At 41.8% G+C, this 17,280-nt stretch overlaps 1 protein-coding gene across 5 annotated transcripts in view; it reads right to left on the bottom strand.

Annotated features, from left to right (window-relative positions):
- Window positions 1–2,521: 2,521 nt before the first annotated feature.
- Window positions 2,522–17,280, bottom strand: part of LOC133659714 (protein argonaute-3) — a 103,563-nt gene continuing 88,804 nt past the window's right edge. For 2 of the 5 annotated variants that reach the window (XM_062062335.1, XM_062062338.1), the window contains exons 14-19: window positions 14,081–14,171; window positions 12,400–12,606; window positions 12,172–12,306; window positions 10,495–10,596; window positions 10,223–10,422; window positions 2,522–6,777 (exon numbers count right to left, since the gene is read on the bottom strand). In XM_062062335.1, coding sequence (XP_061918319.1) covers window positions 6,669–6,777; window positions 10,223–10,422; window positions 10,495–10,596; window positions 12,172–12,306; window positions 12,400–12,606; window positions 14,081–14,171 — 844 coding nt within the window. In that variant the 3' untranslated portion in view covers window positions 2,522–6,668. Of the gene's footprint in view, window positions 6,778–10,222; window positions 10,423–10,494; window positions 10,597–12,171; window positions 12,339–12,399; window positions 12,607–14,080; window positions 14,172–17,280 lie in introns of all 5 variants that reach the window. The other 3 variants (XM_062062337.1, XM_062062339.1, XM_062062336.1) reach the window with 2 other exon arrangements.

Here is a 17,280-nt window from a genome sequence, read left to right as displayed (position 1 = left end):
GTTAATGATTATTTGAAAAAAAAAATAAAGTTTATGAGTTTGAACATGAAATATGTTGTCTTTGTAGCATATTCAACTGAATATGGCTTGAAAATGATTTGCAAATCATTGTATTCCGTTTATATTTACATCTAACACCATTTCCCAACTCATATGGAAACGGGGTTTGAGGAAGGGGGAGGAGCTACCGACTCCAGCCACGACTTGAGGAGGCGGGGACACGCAATAAATACACCATCAAATACTCGGCATATATAGGCTTCTTATATATATTTCAACAGCACATTTAAATAGGACAACAAAGTCGGCTCAAGAACAAAATCATCTAATAAAAAACAAAAAACTGTTAAGACAAAAATGCTTTTTTTTTTCTTTCTTTTTTTTTTTTTTTTTACAGTTATATGTCTTTAGACTAAAATAGTTATAAGAATATCAGGCATTACTCGAGCACTATATGTAGTCATAATAATAAAAGCATGTGGTATAATAACGCAACAATGCAGCATACCAAGGTAAGTGAGGTGCAGTGTTTTGGAGAACTCCCCTATAAAAATAAAATAAATAGAAATAAGGAGCTGACACCCCCTCGGACAGAAGAGGTACCCACAGAGATGCTCTTTCAGTCGACACCCTACTGGCTCAAGACGGGGAGGAAGAGGGGACCTGGTCCCACCTCCCTTGGGGACGAGACATTGCACTAGCTGGAACCGTTCAATACTGACGCTGGTTATGGTCCTTCAGCCTTTCCAACACCTTCATGACTTCCAGATGACCACAACTGGTGTAGTTTTTAAGCCCGTGATGAGGAAACTAGCCTTTCTTCACCAATCCCACCAGAGGCTGGCTTCTAGTCATTAGATAAAGGCCATCGCACGATGACTAAGGTAGCGGACTTCACCCAAACCCCAACAAGCTAGGTGTGGCTGACCCACAACGACCTGGGCAGTGGGTGCCGGAAGGATATTGGGGTGTGGGGAGGGCCACCAAGGTAGTCGAGGAAGTCCCTTGGTGCGACCAAGGTACTGGGGACCATCGTACACACACCAACATAGCGGGGACCATCGTACACACACCAACATAGTGGAGACCATCGTACACACACCAACATAGTGGAGACCATCGTACACACACCAACATAGTGGGGACCATCGTACACACACCAACATAGTGGAGACCATCGTACACACACCAACATAGTGGAGACCATGGTACACACACCAACATAGTGGAGACCATGGTACACACACCAACATAGTGGAGACCATGGTACACACACCAACATCGTACACACGCCAACATAGTGGGGACCATCGTACACACACCAACATAGTGGAGACCATCGTACACACACCAACATAGTGGGGACCATGGTACACACCAACATAGTGGGGACCATCGTACACACACCAACATAGTGGAGACCAACGTACACACGCCAACATAGTGGAGACCATCGTACACACACCAACATAGTGGAGACCATGGTACACACACCAACATAGTGGGGACCATGGTACACACACCAACATAGTGGAGACCATCGTACACACGCCAACATAGTGGAGACCATCGTACACACACCAACATAGTGGAGACCATGGTACACACACCAACATAGTGGGGACCATGGTACACACACCAACATAGTGGAGACCATCGTACACACGCCAACATAGTGGGGACCATCTGGAACTCAACAGGCTAGAGTTGAGTTCGACACCCATTAGTATAGTGCAGGGGTCGGCAACCTTTACCACTCAAAGAGCCATTTTGGCAAGTTTCACAAATTAAATAAAATAATGGGAGCCACAAAAATTTTTTTTAAATGAAAAACACCGCATACAAAGCTTAAATTGCTTTGTGCTATGTTAACCAGGGGTCTCAGACACACGCACCGGCACGCACCTTAATTTGGAAATTTGATGTTAGTGCGGCCCGCGAGTTTTGAATGAATGGCGCTTGATAGCGTCATAGTTGCCAATCCTCTCATTATTTCCTCTCATTATTTCCGGGAGACTCCCGAATATCAGGGCGTGATGGCACTGCTTTTGGCGCCCTCTACAGTCTGCCCAAACAGTGTACCTGCTCGACCACATGTAGAATGCAGCTTCAGCTTGCTCACGTAAGTGACAGCAAGGCGTACTACTTCAACAGCCACACAGTTTACACTGACGGTAGCCGTACAAAAACAACTTTAACACTGTTACGTTACAAATATGCGCCACACTTTGAACCCACACCAAAAAAGAATGACAAACACATTTCTGGAGAACATCTGCACTGTAACACAACATAAACACAACACAACAAATACCCAGAATCCCATGCAGCCCTAACTCTTCCGCTCAACCGACGCACGGAGGGGGGGAGGGTTGATGTGTGGGGGGGTTTGGTGGTAGCGGGGGTGTATAATCTAGACCGGAAGAGTTAGGGCTGCATGGGATTGTGGGTATTGGTTGTGTTGTGTTACACTACCGTCAGTGTAAGCTGTGTGGCTGATGAGTAAGTATGCTTTGCTGTCTCCTACGTGTGCAAGTAAAAGCTACATACAACATGTGGCCGGGCTGGCACGCTGTTAGTAAATGCTATAGAGGACAATTACTGCAGTGCATCTAGGGCACGCCCTTTATTTAGTAATTAGAGTGAAAATAGGATTATAATTGCCCTTGGAGATTTCATAGAGAGGCACTGAGATCCACAAGTCTCCTGGGAAAATCGGGGGGTCGCAAGTATGCAGCTGAGCCGCATCAGAGTGGTCAAAGAGCCGCATGCGGCTCCGGAGCCGCGGGTTGCCGACCCCTGGTATAGTGGGACAATCCAAAACCCAGAAGGCTAGTGGTGGGTGTGTCACACCCACAAGGGTAGTGGGGGCTATCCGAAACCCATCAGGGTAGTGCTTGCCTTCCACACAGTGGGCGATAGAGCCGTGTATAGAGAGTGTGGCCAACCTGCTTCCGGAGTTGGGACCAAACATGGCGCTCTGTAGTCACGTGAGGGGCTTTTAACCAATCATTTAATAGATGGTCTGACCATACTCTCTCTGATTGGTTAAAATCCTCTCACATGACTACAGGACACTATGTTTAGTCCCAACTTTGAAACAGAGTTGGCTATACACGGCTCTGCTGGGCGCCATCAGCTTGGTGGGGACCGTGGTACACACACCAGCATAACGGGAACCATCCAGAACTCCTCGACACCCGTGAGGACAGCGGCCAAGATAGCTTACTTGCTCTTTTAACCTGCCAACTCGTCTCTTGAGTGAGAATGACGACCCGTAAAGTGCTGTGCTGTGGCTGACATTCACGAGCCGCGTAGTGCCGATCTCCGCCCTACACGCATTCCACTACGTCAACGACACCGAGGGGTCCGAGACACTGTCGGATGTTTGAAAGTGTCGCATTGAGAGGAGAAAAAAACGTTTTCTTGAAAAGGAGAATCAAGAGGAAAGGCACTTTCTGTGGACTTCTTGCACCAGTTTACTACCTTCCATGGTGGATATTACATCCATGGAATACACTTTAAAGGGAGACTTCTTGAAGTTTCTATAAAAACCTGGCAAAAGAACCAACTTCTCGTCACTGGCCTAGGCGCCTTCTTTCAGGTTCCTCTGCTGGCTTGCATGTGCCAACCAGAGGCCTGTAAACATGTCGGCAGCGTGGGTTAAAAACTAATTCCGCATCGACAAGAACCTACCCAAGTTCTCCCAAAGCCCAACAGAATCACACGTGCTTGAATTCAAAAATAAATCATACTGACCAAACGTCATTGTTGTCCTTTACAGTACATCCCCCATAGGTCAGCTGGGGCATGGAAACGGGGAGTCAAATTCCAGGAGAGAAACAAAAAGGAATGGTACCTAATTCAACTTGAAATGAGTCTAAGATCTCCAGTCTAAAGGATCACCAGCCCCGCTGAGGAGCAGGCGTGGAGCACCAGGTGGACCAAAAAAAAAAGCCAGGAACATTCAGGGGCCGCGGTAACTACAGCTTTGTCGTGTTTCTCGCTCTCTGAATAAACATCTACAAAAATGAGCATTCAACATGTGCTAGCAGTTTGCTCGGTGGCGGTTCACGGTCCACCTTCCCGTCAATAACAGTACGACAGTCACCATCAAGACACGTCACTAGTTTCCACCACCGTTCGCACAAATGTACACTTATACCGTTTACAGTGACACAAGTCAACAGTCTATTGCAATAATAATAATATCTTTTTTCCTTCAAACCATAACGTACAGCGATACATTTGTTACTAAGAATATTTAGACTACATCTTTTTTTTTTTTTACTGTTAGCAAAAATAATCAGTGTGCATTATTACATCGTCTTAAATGTACAAATATACTTTTGATCTGGCTTGTTGTTTCTCATAAAGGCTTTCAGACACAACGAGTGGAAACACCAAAGGCTCAAATCCCCGCGAGCTTCCACACTGGGAGGGAAAAAGCCTTCGAAAGGTAGTCAGACGCAACAATCGATAAGAGAGCATAGACATTTCTTCCAAACTGTACCGTTTTTAGGGCTACTCCAACACCCGCCAGGACAGTTGGGGGCTGACCCTTCATTCTACTTAGCCAGCGATGCCTGTACCACACCCACCAGGGTCGTAGGGCCATCACTACGGCAAACATCCACCAAGGGGATGTCTGACATCCACAACGGTACTAAGGGCCTTCCGACGCCAGCGAACACAGACCTAGGTAGTGGCAGCCAACCAGGGTTATGGGAGGCGCCCTTAGCTTTCCTAACCTGCTCACAAGAGAAACTCAGTCCCAGATTCTACAATCGGTTGTAGTAGCACCACGCCTGTATTCGGAACCAGAACACATGCTTCTTTTAGTGCAGTTAACTTTGTAAAGGAACACCCGCCCTTCCCCAAAAGCTTCAGATTATCAGCAGCACGGAGGAGCCGAGTGGCGACCGCATTCCAGAAACGTATTTGATAGATTTAGGGGCCGGAAACTGAGAACAACAAGTCAGCCACTTGACTCTTCAGCTTTGTTCCGAAGCCGATCTCGGTTTATTTCGGGCCAGCTACGTGGACCGACCCCGAGACCCTGGCCCGCTAGGACTAGGTTAGAAACTCAGGATATGATTATTACTGATAAGCAAGAAAGGAAAGAAAAAAAAAAACAGACCAGCTTTGCTTTTGACTGCTGTGTCCAAGCAAAGCTAACAGCTAACACTGGTGAACAAGGCAAACACCATAAATACACACTCCCATGTCAGGATTCCCATGAGTGGTGTAGAAAAGTCCGTTTGTCGAGAAGAATAAGAGGCATTGGGTGAAACTCTCTCACGCTGCCCTGTTGTTCAAATATGCCTTTTCATTATTTCACCCTACTCGAATGGGCATGGCGTGATAACGCTTAAATTCCACCAGGCACTTAAATACTCCCTTCCCCCCTTTATGGCCTTTGCTGCAAACAGGTCCAAAACAACTTGTAGGAATTCAGGGGGAAATCAGCGCTCATTGGCAAACCCACGATCAGGAGTTCCAACATGATGACCACCACAAGCACGTACTCGCACACCACACAGGAGCATAGCAATCCTTCAAGTCAAGAATATGGAACATCATTAAAACTACATTTGTTTTACCGCGTGTGCCCGACTGCCGGGGCAAAACAAAGACCACAGACACGCTGCTCAATCAGAAAAAAAAGTGCCAAACTCCGTACAAGACCGCTCACTTCCGAATGAAATGTGTATTATTTTCTCTTCCTTTCCTTTAGTCCGTTATTGCACAAGTGGAGAACACCGACGAGATCTCTTGCTCCACCTCCAAAACCTAAAATATAGCGCATGGTCGTTTAAAAAGGTAACAATGTATCCGTATACGAATATCTTCAAAGTTTCACATGACGCACGAGACAACAAAAGCAGGAAAATAACATCCAGGATAAAAAAAACAAAACAGTGTTATACTTTAAATTAAAAAGAGATGGCTGTGATTGATATGTCAGACAATATAAAGTGTGACAGCTGATATCTTCCGTGAAAACCCTTCCAAGGCATCATCTTTCTCCTGGCGGCCAACATTAGGGAGGGCGCGATACCTCGTAGCCAGCAGGTGGCAGTGTGCTCAAAGAACTGGTTATTTTACACCTGGAAAGTGACTAAATAAGATGGGGCAGAAAGGAATGAGGCCGTAAAATCATAATCTTCAAAATGTGAGTCGACCCTTTCTGTACTGCTCCCTCGTTTAAAAACAAGCAAAAGGCAAAAAGCGAAACAAACAAACAAACAAAAAATGACAGAATGTAAAAGTGCTGCTGCTTGAACTGACTTGAGGTGCTGTGGATGGGAAGGGAGCAGATTGGTGGAATATTTGGGGGCGGGGATTAAAAAGCAAACGCAGGAAATGGAGGTCAAAGAAACTGGAGTCCAATAGGATGGAAATAAACTAGTTGGCCGGTTGATATTGCATATTAGTGCGGAGTTTTGTTTGCTTGTTTTGTTAAAGCAGCGTTTGCATCCTCAATCCAGTGTGGGGGTGCCTCCTTCCTGCTTCCCTCTGCACAGTGTCGGGTCCGGATTGACTAGGCATGTGTGTGTGTGTATGTATGGGGCGGGGGGTTACTTGCCAAGCCATCCTCGAATGGCCGTGTGTGTGTGTGTGTGTGTGTGTGGAGGATGGAAATGGTCAAGGGAGGGTCTTGCAGCTCAGGCGAAGTACATGGTCCTCAGGGTGTCGTGGTGAATCTGAACAGCTTTGGCCAGCGCCTGCGGGTCTCGACCGTTACTCTGACCGGACACATGGCTGCCCTCGGCGCTGAAGGATGGAGAAATGCACAGCAACGACGCCAAAAAGTTGAACGATGACAACAAGGACAGGGCGTGCAATTTAGTTCAGCAAGGTTTGGTTGTGTCATATAGCAAAATTATTAGACTGCATTATTTACACACATGTGAAATACAGCAATATCCTACAGCAGGGGTCACCAACCTTTTTGAAAGCAAGAGCTACTTCTTGGGTAGTGATTAATGCGAAGGGCTACCAGTTTGATACACACTTAAATAAATTGCCAGAAATAGCCAATTTGCTCAATTTACCTTTAACTCTATGTTATTATTAATAATTAATGATATTTACAATTAATTGAACGGTTTAAAAGAGGGGAAAACACGAAACAAATGACAATTAAATTTTGAAACATAGTTTATCTTCAATTTCGACTCTTTAAAATTCAAAATTCTACCGAAAAAAAGAAGAGAAAAACTAGCTAATTTGAATCTTTTTGAAAAAATTAAAAAAAGAATTTATGGAACATCATTAGTCATTTTTCCTGATTAAGATTCATTTTAGAATTTGGATGACATGTTTTAAATAGCTTAAAATCCAATCTACACTTTGTTAGAATATATAACAAATTGGACCAAGCTATATTTCTAACAAAGACAAATCATTATTTCTTCTAGATTTTCCAGAACAAAAATTTTAAAAGAAATTTAAAAGACTTTGAAATAAGATTTAAATTTGATTCTACAGATTTTCCAGAATAATTTTTTTAAATTTTAATCATAAGTTTGAAGAAATATTTCACAAATATTCTTCGTCGAAAAAACAGAAGCTAAAATGAAGAATTAAATTAAAATGTATTTATTATTCTTTACAATAAAAAAAATAAATTACTTGAACATTGATTTAAATTGTCAGGAAAGAAGAGGAAGGAATTTAAAAGGTAAAAAGGTATATGTGTTTAAAAATCCTAAAATCATTTTTAAGGTTGGATTTTTTTCTCTAAAATTGTCTTTCTCAATGTTATAAGAAGCAAAGTAAAAAAATTAATGAATTTATTTAAACAAGTGAAGACCAAGTCTTTAAAATATTTTCTTGGATTTTCAAATTCTATTTGAGTTTTGTCTCTCTTAGAATTAAAAATGTCGGGCAAAGCGAGACCAGTTTGCTAGTAAATAAATACAATTTAAAAAATAGAGGCAGCTCACTGGTAAGTGCTGCTATTTGAGCTATTTTTAGAACAGGCCAGCGGGCTACTCATCTGGTCCTTACGGGCTACCTGGTGCCCGCGGGCACCGCGTTGGTGACCCCTGCTATAGACCTAGTACATAAACTGGTGAAAAGTGAATGTAGCGAGGTTCCCCATGCTGGCAATATGAGCACACCAATACTTCCACCGAACTGCATTTTCTTTGATAGCATTACATTTTTCTTTTAAATGGAAATTGAGTATTTTGTTTTCTTTCCATTCCATATCAACATGGCCGGAAAGTATTCAATTGTTAAAGAGAAACGTCACTTTCTTTGGAATTGTGCCTATCATTCACAATCCCTTTGTAAGACAACATGTTTTGTCTTTCTTTTAATGCATTCTAAGTGGTGATGCACAGCCAGTACGAGGTGGCTAACAATACAACTAATGGAAGTACTTTAATCCACTTTGGACCAACACCAGCAGATGACATGGCACCTTAAACCATCACTGACTGTGGAAACTTTACTGGAAAGTTCTACTGTATAGTAAAATCCTTCTTTTTTTTTTTTTATTGGTTGTAAAATTCAAATGTTCTGTGATACGGAATTAGTTGCTTTTTTTTAGTTAGTTTTCAGTTATAATCATTAAAATTAAAATAAACACTTGATATTAGGGATGTCCGATAATGGCTTTTTGCCGATATCCGATATTCTGATATTGTCCAACTCTTTAATTACCGATACCGATATCAACCGATACCGATATCAACCGATATAAACAGTCGTGGAATTAACACATTATTATGTCTATATTGGACAACCAGGTATGGTGAAGATAAGGTACTTTTTAAAAAAAATTATAAAATAAAATAAGATAAATAAATTAAAAACATTTTCTTGAATAAAAAAGAAAGTAAAACAATATAAAAACAGTTACATAGAAACTAGTAATTAATGAAAATGAGTAACATTAACTGTTAAAGGTTAGTACTATTAGTGGACCAGCAGCACGCACAATCATGTGTGCTTACGGACTGTATCCCTTGCAGACTTTATTGATATATATTGATATATAATGTAGGAACCAGAATATTAATAACAGAAAGAAACAACCATTTTGTGTGAATGAGGAGGGAGGTTTTTTGGGTTGGTGCATTAATTGTAAGTGTATCTTGTGTTTTTTATGTTGATTTAATTTAAAAAAAAAAAAAAAAAAAAAAAAAAAAACGATACCGATAAAAAAAAACCGATACCGATAATTTCCGATATTACATTTTAACGCATTTATCGGCCGATAATATCGGCAGGCCGATATTATCGGACATCCATACTTGATATACATCAATGAGTGTATATAACATACAACTTTCACTTTTTGAAATGAATTACTTAAATCAAGCAACTTTTTGGTCATATTCCAACTTATTGAGCAGCACCTGTGTATAAAACCATTGGGTGTTTTTTAGAGAGCTTTATAGGCGGAATAGAATGACTCCCATTGGCTCCATTGTTAGCTGACTTTTGCTAGCATTTATTTACAAGTTAGAATGCATAAAAAAGTAAAATTAAAATAAAAAGATTGACAAAAAAAAAAAAGTGCAGTTCCCCTTTGAAAAATGTTGAAACTATAATTTCTTCTTAAAAATATATTTGGGTGAAAAAAACAAATCATAAAATAATTGCACAGTAAAAAGACATGTATATAACATTAATAAAATAAATACATTTTAATAGATTTTTTAAAATAATTTCTTCCAAGTCTACCGTATTTTTCGGAGTATAAGTCGCACCGGCCGAAAATGCATAATAAAAGAAGGAAAAAAAACATAAGTCGCACTGGAGTATAAGTCGCATTTTTTGGGGGAAATTTATTTGATAAAACCCAACATTTGATAGGCAATTTAAAATGTCTAAAGAATAGTAAACAACAGGCTGAATAAGTGTACGTTATATGAGGCATAAATAACCAACTGGTATGTTAACGTAACATATTATGGTAAGAGTCATTCAAATAACTATAACATATAGAACATGCTATACGTTTACCAAACAATCTGTCACTCCTAATCGCTAAATCCCATGAAATCTTATACGTCTAGTCTCTTACGTGAATGAGATCAATAATATTATTTGATATTTTACGCTAATGTGTTAATCATTTCACACATAAGTCGCTCCTGAGTAGAAGTCGCACCCCCGGCCAAACTATGAAAAAAACTGCGACTTATAGTCCGAAAAATACATTAATCCTTCAATGGAAATTCAACAATAAATGTCTTCTCACCTGTCGTGTTCTTTGTCCACCAGGTGGTAGCGGGCGCGGAAGGCCACCAGGTGGGCGTAGTAGGCAGGCGCGGGGATGGACACCGAGCGGGTACAGCGCACGTAGGTGTGGCACAACTGGTATGTGAGCAGCTGGAACTCGTCGGCTGTGAAACAATTGTCATCCCACAGCACGTGGTAGTGGGACGGCCGACTGGTGCCCTGCGAGACGTCGCAAATAAATGAAACCTCGCAAATGAATCCAGCGACGCAACAGATAACGAGGGTGCTCACCTGTATTCCAGCGTGGCTGCAGAGGTAAAAGTCAAACTCGTAAGGATGCGTAATGTCTGTATCCACGGTCGTACCAGCAGGAATGTTTCCGCTGCGGCCAACCTGACAGGGAAGAGGACGGTCAAGTTTGCCATCTAGAGCAGATTTGTGCATTCTACGGCCCGCGGGCCACATCCGGCCGGCCCTTTGAGCGTCGTTGAAAAGTGTTATTTATGGGCGTATGTCCGGGTGTAACATGTGAGTGAAGGTGCACAGCGACAAGTGATGCACGGTTATCCCCGAGACGCTAAAAAGAGAAAAGTTGATGAGGAATGGCGTGTTTTCAACAAGACATGGACTGCTAAGTATTTCTACACAGAAATGAAAGGTAAAGCCGTGTGCTTAATTTGGGGTACACAGGTTGCTGTGTTGAAAGAATATAATTGGAATCGCCACTACACGACGAAGCACCAGGAAAAATACCGGAATCTGTCTGATGAAGCGCGCGCATGGGAGGCTGATGCGTTGATGGTAAAACTGCAAACCCAACAAGGACTTTTTGACAAATTTCACACCCCCAGAGATGCAGCTGTCAGGACAAGTTTCGTCATTTCTCACAAAATCGCCAGAAAAAGTAAGGCGTTATCTGACGGAGAGTTTATTAAGGAGTGCTTATTGGACTCTGTTGCGCTGAACGTGTCACTCTCCCGACGCACTGTAACGTGGCGGGTTGAGACCATCGCTGGAAACTTGGAGCTTCAGCTGAAGAACAGAACGGCCGACTTTGACTGTTTTTTGCTGGCTTTGGATGAGAGCTGCGATGTACGCGACACCGCCCAGCTGCTCATCTTCTTACGTGGGATAACTGCAGACTTTCAAGTCACGGAGGAGCTGGCAGCCATGCAGTCAATTAAAGAGACAACCACAGGTAATGACTTGTTCATATAGGTAAATGCGTGTTTGGACATGTTAGGACTGAAATGGGACAAGCTGGCAGGTGTGACAACAGATGGTTGTCCAAATTTGACGGGGGAAAATGTTGGACTTTTTAAGAGGATGCAGGATAAAGTGACAGAAATGGACATTTTTGCATTGTATTATACATCAGGAAGTGTTGTGTAAGACAGTGTTAAAATTAAAACCATCAAAAGCAATCTGCTTTTGTATAAAGTTAAGTTAGGTTAAATTAAACTATTATTATTATTTATCTTATGGTAAAACAAAAATAATTTGAGCAAAATTTAACTGAAACCTTGTCGGTGTGGCCCTCCAGCAGTCCTCGGGTTGCTCATGCGGCCCCCGGTAAAAATTAATTGCCCTTCCCTGATCTAGATGTACAATTATACTTAAAAACAAGAAAACGCTTGATGCAGGCTACAGCAAAAAGGAAACAGGGAAGCTCTAAAAGCAATCAAATGTGGTAGTTCAACTTGTCGAAGCATTAAGCGGACTCACTGAGCAGTTCCCAGTCAAGCGAATAAAAGCCTAATGCTCTTGAGAGCTTACAACTCCTGGACAAAGAACACATGGACTACGGACTCCATGGGCCTTGAACACCACTCCACTGCTCTTTGCTTGGCATTGAGGCCCTAATGCCTTAATCGAACGCCATTTACAGGAGGTAGCAAAGGTGAACCGTGCAGGGTAATTAAAGTACTGGCCGAGTAAGAAACGAGAAGAGAAAGTGGTGGTTCTTACTCGCTCGTTGCGGTCGGCGCAGAAGAGGCGTGTGTGGTGGCGTTTTTGCACAACAATGTAGGTGATGCCTGGCTGGTACTCCTTCTCCAGGCTGATACAGGCCTCACGGATGGCCAGCAGCTCATAATACAGCACCTGAAGAAGAAGAAACCAAACGCCTGAGAACGCTGGATCCATTGGCCAAATAAAAATGTTCAGATGTATAAAATAATAACCTGGAGAACAAACCTGGGAACCTACCTGTCTGAACTGGCCTTCAGACACTCCATCCCTGTAGAAGATGATCCTGGTGGGCTTGTAACGTGTGGACTTGTAGAACTGGATAAGCAGCTCACGCACCATGGAGGCCAGATCCTGGATCACCTCTTGCCTCGGCCTCTGGACCCGCACGGTGGCACAGTACCTGCTGGGGTGGGCGTCCATGCTGCCGACCACCTGGGCGAGAGGAAATAAAAGCCTGAGTTGGTTGCAATGTTGTCATTGACAAATGAGACAAGACAAAGTGCCAGAAGGTTAACTTGATGTTGCGCTGCCATGACTAACCAAAACATTTAAAGGCCTACTGAAATGATTTTTTTTTATTTAAACGGAAATAGCAGATCCATTCTATGTGTCATACTTGATCATTTTGCGATATTGCCATATTTTTGCTGAAAGGATTTAGTATAGAACAACGTCGATAAAGTTGGCAACTTTTGGTCTCTGATAAAAAAAAAACCTTGCCCCTACCGGAAGTAGCGTGACGTTGTCAGTTGTTCACTCCCTCATATTTTCCTATTGTTTTCAACGCAGCTAGAGCTATTCGGACCATTACCTCATTAATTTGAGCAAGGATGAAAGATTCGTGGACGAGGAACGTTAGAGTGACGGACTAGAATGCAGTGAAATACATATTTTTTTTCGCTCTGACCGTAACTTAGGTACAAGCTGACTCATTGGATTCCACACTCTCTCCTTTTTCTATTGTGGATCACGGATTTGTATTTTAAACCACCTGGGATACTATATCCTCTTGAAGATGAGAGTCGAGAACGCGAAATGGACATTCAGTGCCTTTTATCTCCACGACAATACATCGGCGAAACGCTTTAGCTACGAGCTAACGTGATAGCATCGTGCTTTAACTGCATATAGAAACAAAAAAAATAAACCCCTGACTGGAAGGATAGATAGAAAATCAACAATACTATTAAACCGTGGACATGTAAATACACGGTTAATGCTTTCCAGGCTGGCGAAGGTTAACAATGCTGTGCTAACGACGCCATTGAAGCTAACTTAGCAACATAGCAACCGGACCGCACAGAGCTATGCTAAAAACATTAGCTCTCCACCTACGCCAGCCAGCCTTCATCTGCTCATCAACACCCGTGCTCACCTGCGTTCCAGCGATCGGCGGAAGGATGAAGGACTTCACCCGATGCGTTTGGCGTCCCGGAGACGTAGGAAGTCAAGGTGAGGTCGCCGGCTAGCGCGTCTGCTCTCCAACAAAGTCCTCCTGGTTGTGTTGCTGTAGTCCGCTGCTAATACACCGATCCCACCTACAACTGTCTTCTTTGCAGCCTTCATTGTTCATTAAACAAATTGCAAAAGATGTCCAGAATACTGTGGAATTATGAAATGAAAACAGAGCTTTTTGTATAGGATTCTACGGGGTACCATAACTTCCGTTACTCTGACTTCGTCACGCGCATACGTCATCATACCGCGACGTTTCAGCCGGATATTTCCCGGGAGATTTAAAATGTCACTTTATAAGTTAACCCGGCCGTATTGGCATGTGTTGCAATGTTAAGATTTCATCATTGATATATAAACTATCAGACTGCGTGGTCGCTAGTAGTGGCTTTCAGTAGGCCTTTAAAGTTGATATTAGTGGAGTTTTTATTCACAAGTGCGGCAAACTCACTGCTGCAATCGAGGGCTTCTTTCCATCTCCAGCAGGTGGATGTGTAACGTCTGCTCCCAAGAAGATGACTGGCTGCTGGAACACTGACGGTCTGTAGAGACACACAGGACAAGAGTTCTTACACTCCTTGACTTAAAGCTGGGCCACTTGAATCTGGCGTCACAAGGCAGAATCCAAACTGCTGATAGTCCCTCCTAGTCTCCTCCTCTCTGGAAGTGCACAACGCCGCGCACGAGAGCAGTACGTGCGCACGCATGGGTTGTTGACAGTCTGAAGTTGCATGGAAGTAGGGCTGGGGGATATATCGATATACTGGATATATCGCAGGTTTGTCTCAGTGCGATATAGAAAATGACTATATGGTGATATTGGAGTATACGTTCTCACGCTGTTGCTTATAGCTGCGGGCATTACACTACAGGCTTTTATCACTCTTTCTTGTCTCTCCTTCTCACAGAGACATAAAACAAGTGCACCTTTTTACATACGTCACATTCTGTCGCGCGTGCAACGTCATACGCCCTCGCCCAGCAGAGAGGTATAGCAGCATGGGTAACGTTAGCTGTGATGCTAGCGGTGCGGTGCGAGTGGTAATACAAGAGAAAGAAGGTGCCAATTGAAGGAAGAATACTTAATTCCCAAGAAAAACAGCAGGGGGTCCATCGTCTGGCGGTGGTTTGGCTTCAAGCGGGAAGATGTTGAACAGACAAGCGTAATATGTCAAGTATGCGGCAAAAGCGTTGCTACAAAAAGTAGCAGCACTGCTAATTTGTAGCATCATTTGAAAAGTCACCTACTAGAGAATGAGGAGTGCTTGAAACTCCGCATGTCAACATCTCCGACCAGTGCCACACCCACAAAATGCCCAAGCAACCATTTCCACATCAACACCGTATGAAACAAATAGTCAACAACAGAAGGAGATAACGTCCGCATGAACCTACCACATAGTGAAGGACATACACTACTTGATGTCCTATTATGCAGCTCATTTTTATTTGACACTTATTGAAATATCTTGTGTGACATCATGCACAAAAGTGCACTTTATTTGCTTTTTAAGTATTGTAGTGGCGTTCTGTACAAAAAGTGCACTTTAATTTAGTGTTGTTTTGATATGTCATCTTAGTGACATCATGCACAAAAGTGCACTAATAGCTTGTTTTAAAATGTCTCTGACAATCTTGCACTTTCTGTTTTGGAAATGACATGAATGTTTGTGCCACTGCTTAATAACTGTTTCATAAATACACTTTTAGTTGTGATTTCCCTCTCTGCATGAAAGTTTAAAAGTAGCATATATTAATGCAGTATGAAGAAGAATGTTTTAATGTAGACACATAGAATCATCATACTGCTGTGATTATATGCATCAAGTGTTCATTCAAGGCTAAGGCAAAATATCCACATATATATGGTGTATCGTGACATGGACTAAACATATCCACATATATATGGTGTATCGTGACATGGACTAAACATATCCACATATACATGGTGTATCGTGACATGGACTAAACATATCCACATATATATGGTGTATCGTGACATGGACTAAACATATCCACATATATATGGTGTATCGTGACATGGACTAAACATATCCACATATATATGGTGTATCGTGACATGGACTAAACATATCCACATATATATGGTGTATCGTGACATGGACTAAACATATCCACATATATATGGTGTATCGTGACGTGGCCTAAACATATCCACATATATATGGTGTATCGTGACATGGACTAAACATATCCACATATATATGGTGTATCGTGACATGGACTAAACATATCCACATATATATGGTGTATCGTGACATGGACTAAACATATCCACATATATATGGTGTATCGTGACATGGACTAAACATATCCACATATATATGGTGTATCGTGACATGGACTAAACATATCCACATATATATGGTGTATCGTGACATGGACTAAACATATCCACATATATATGGTGTATCGTGACATGGACTAAACATATCCACATATATATGGTGTATCGTGACATGGACTAAACATATCCACATATATATGGTGTATCGTGACATGACCTAAACATATCCACATATATATGGTGTATCGTGACATGAACTAAACATATCCACATATATATGGTGTATCGTGACATGGACTAAACATATCCACATATATATGGTGTATCGTGACATGGACTAAACATATCCACATATATATGGTGTATCGTGACATGGCCTAAACATATCCACATATATATGGTGTATCGTGACATGGACTAAACATATCCACATATATATGGTGTATCGTGACATGGACTAAACATATCCACATATATATGGTGTATCGTGACATGGACTACACATATCCACATATATATGGTGTATCGTGACATGGACTAAACATATCCACATATATATGGTGTATCGTGACATGGACTAAACATATCCACATATATATGGTGTATCGTGACATGGACTAAACATATCCACATATATATGGTGTATCGTGACATGGACTAAACATATCCACATATATATGGTGTATCGTGACATGGACTAAACATATCCACATATATATGGTGTATCGTGACATGGACTAAACATATCCACATATATATGGTGTATCGTGACATGGACTAAACATATCCACATATATATGGTGTATCGTGACATGGACTAAACATATCCACATATATATGGTGTATCGTGACATGGACTAAACATATCCACATATATATGGTGTATCGTGACATGGACTAAACATATCCACATATATATGGTGTATCGTGACATGGACTAAACATATCCACATATATATGGTGTATCGTGACATGGACTAAACATATCCACATATATATGGTGTATCGTGACATGGACTAAACATATCCACATATATATGGTGTATCGTGACATGGACTAAACATATCCACATATATATGGTGTATCGTGACATGGACTAAACATATCCACATATATATGGTGTATCGTGACATGGACTAAACATATCCACATATATATGGTGTATCGTGACATGGACTAAACATATCCACATATATATGGTGTATCGTGACATGGACTAAACATATCCACATATATATGGTGTATCGTGACATGGCCTAAACATATCCACATATATATGGTGTATCGTGACATGGACTAAACATATCCACATATATATGGTGTATCGTGACATGGACTAAAC

Source organism: Entelurus aequoreus, linkage group LG11 (assembly GCF_033978785.1).
Source record: "Entelurus aequoreus isolate RoL-2023_Sb linkage group LG11, RoL_Eaeq_v1.1, whole genome shotgun sequence".
In the NCBI taxonomy this organism is placed as follows: Eukaryota; Metazoa; Chordata; class Actinopteri; order Syngnathiformes; family Syngnathidae; genus Entelurus; species Entelurus aequoreus.
This window is presented reverse-complemented; position numbering and strand designations above follow the sequence as displayed.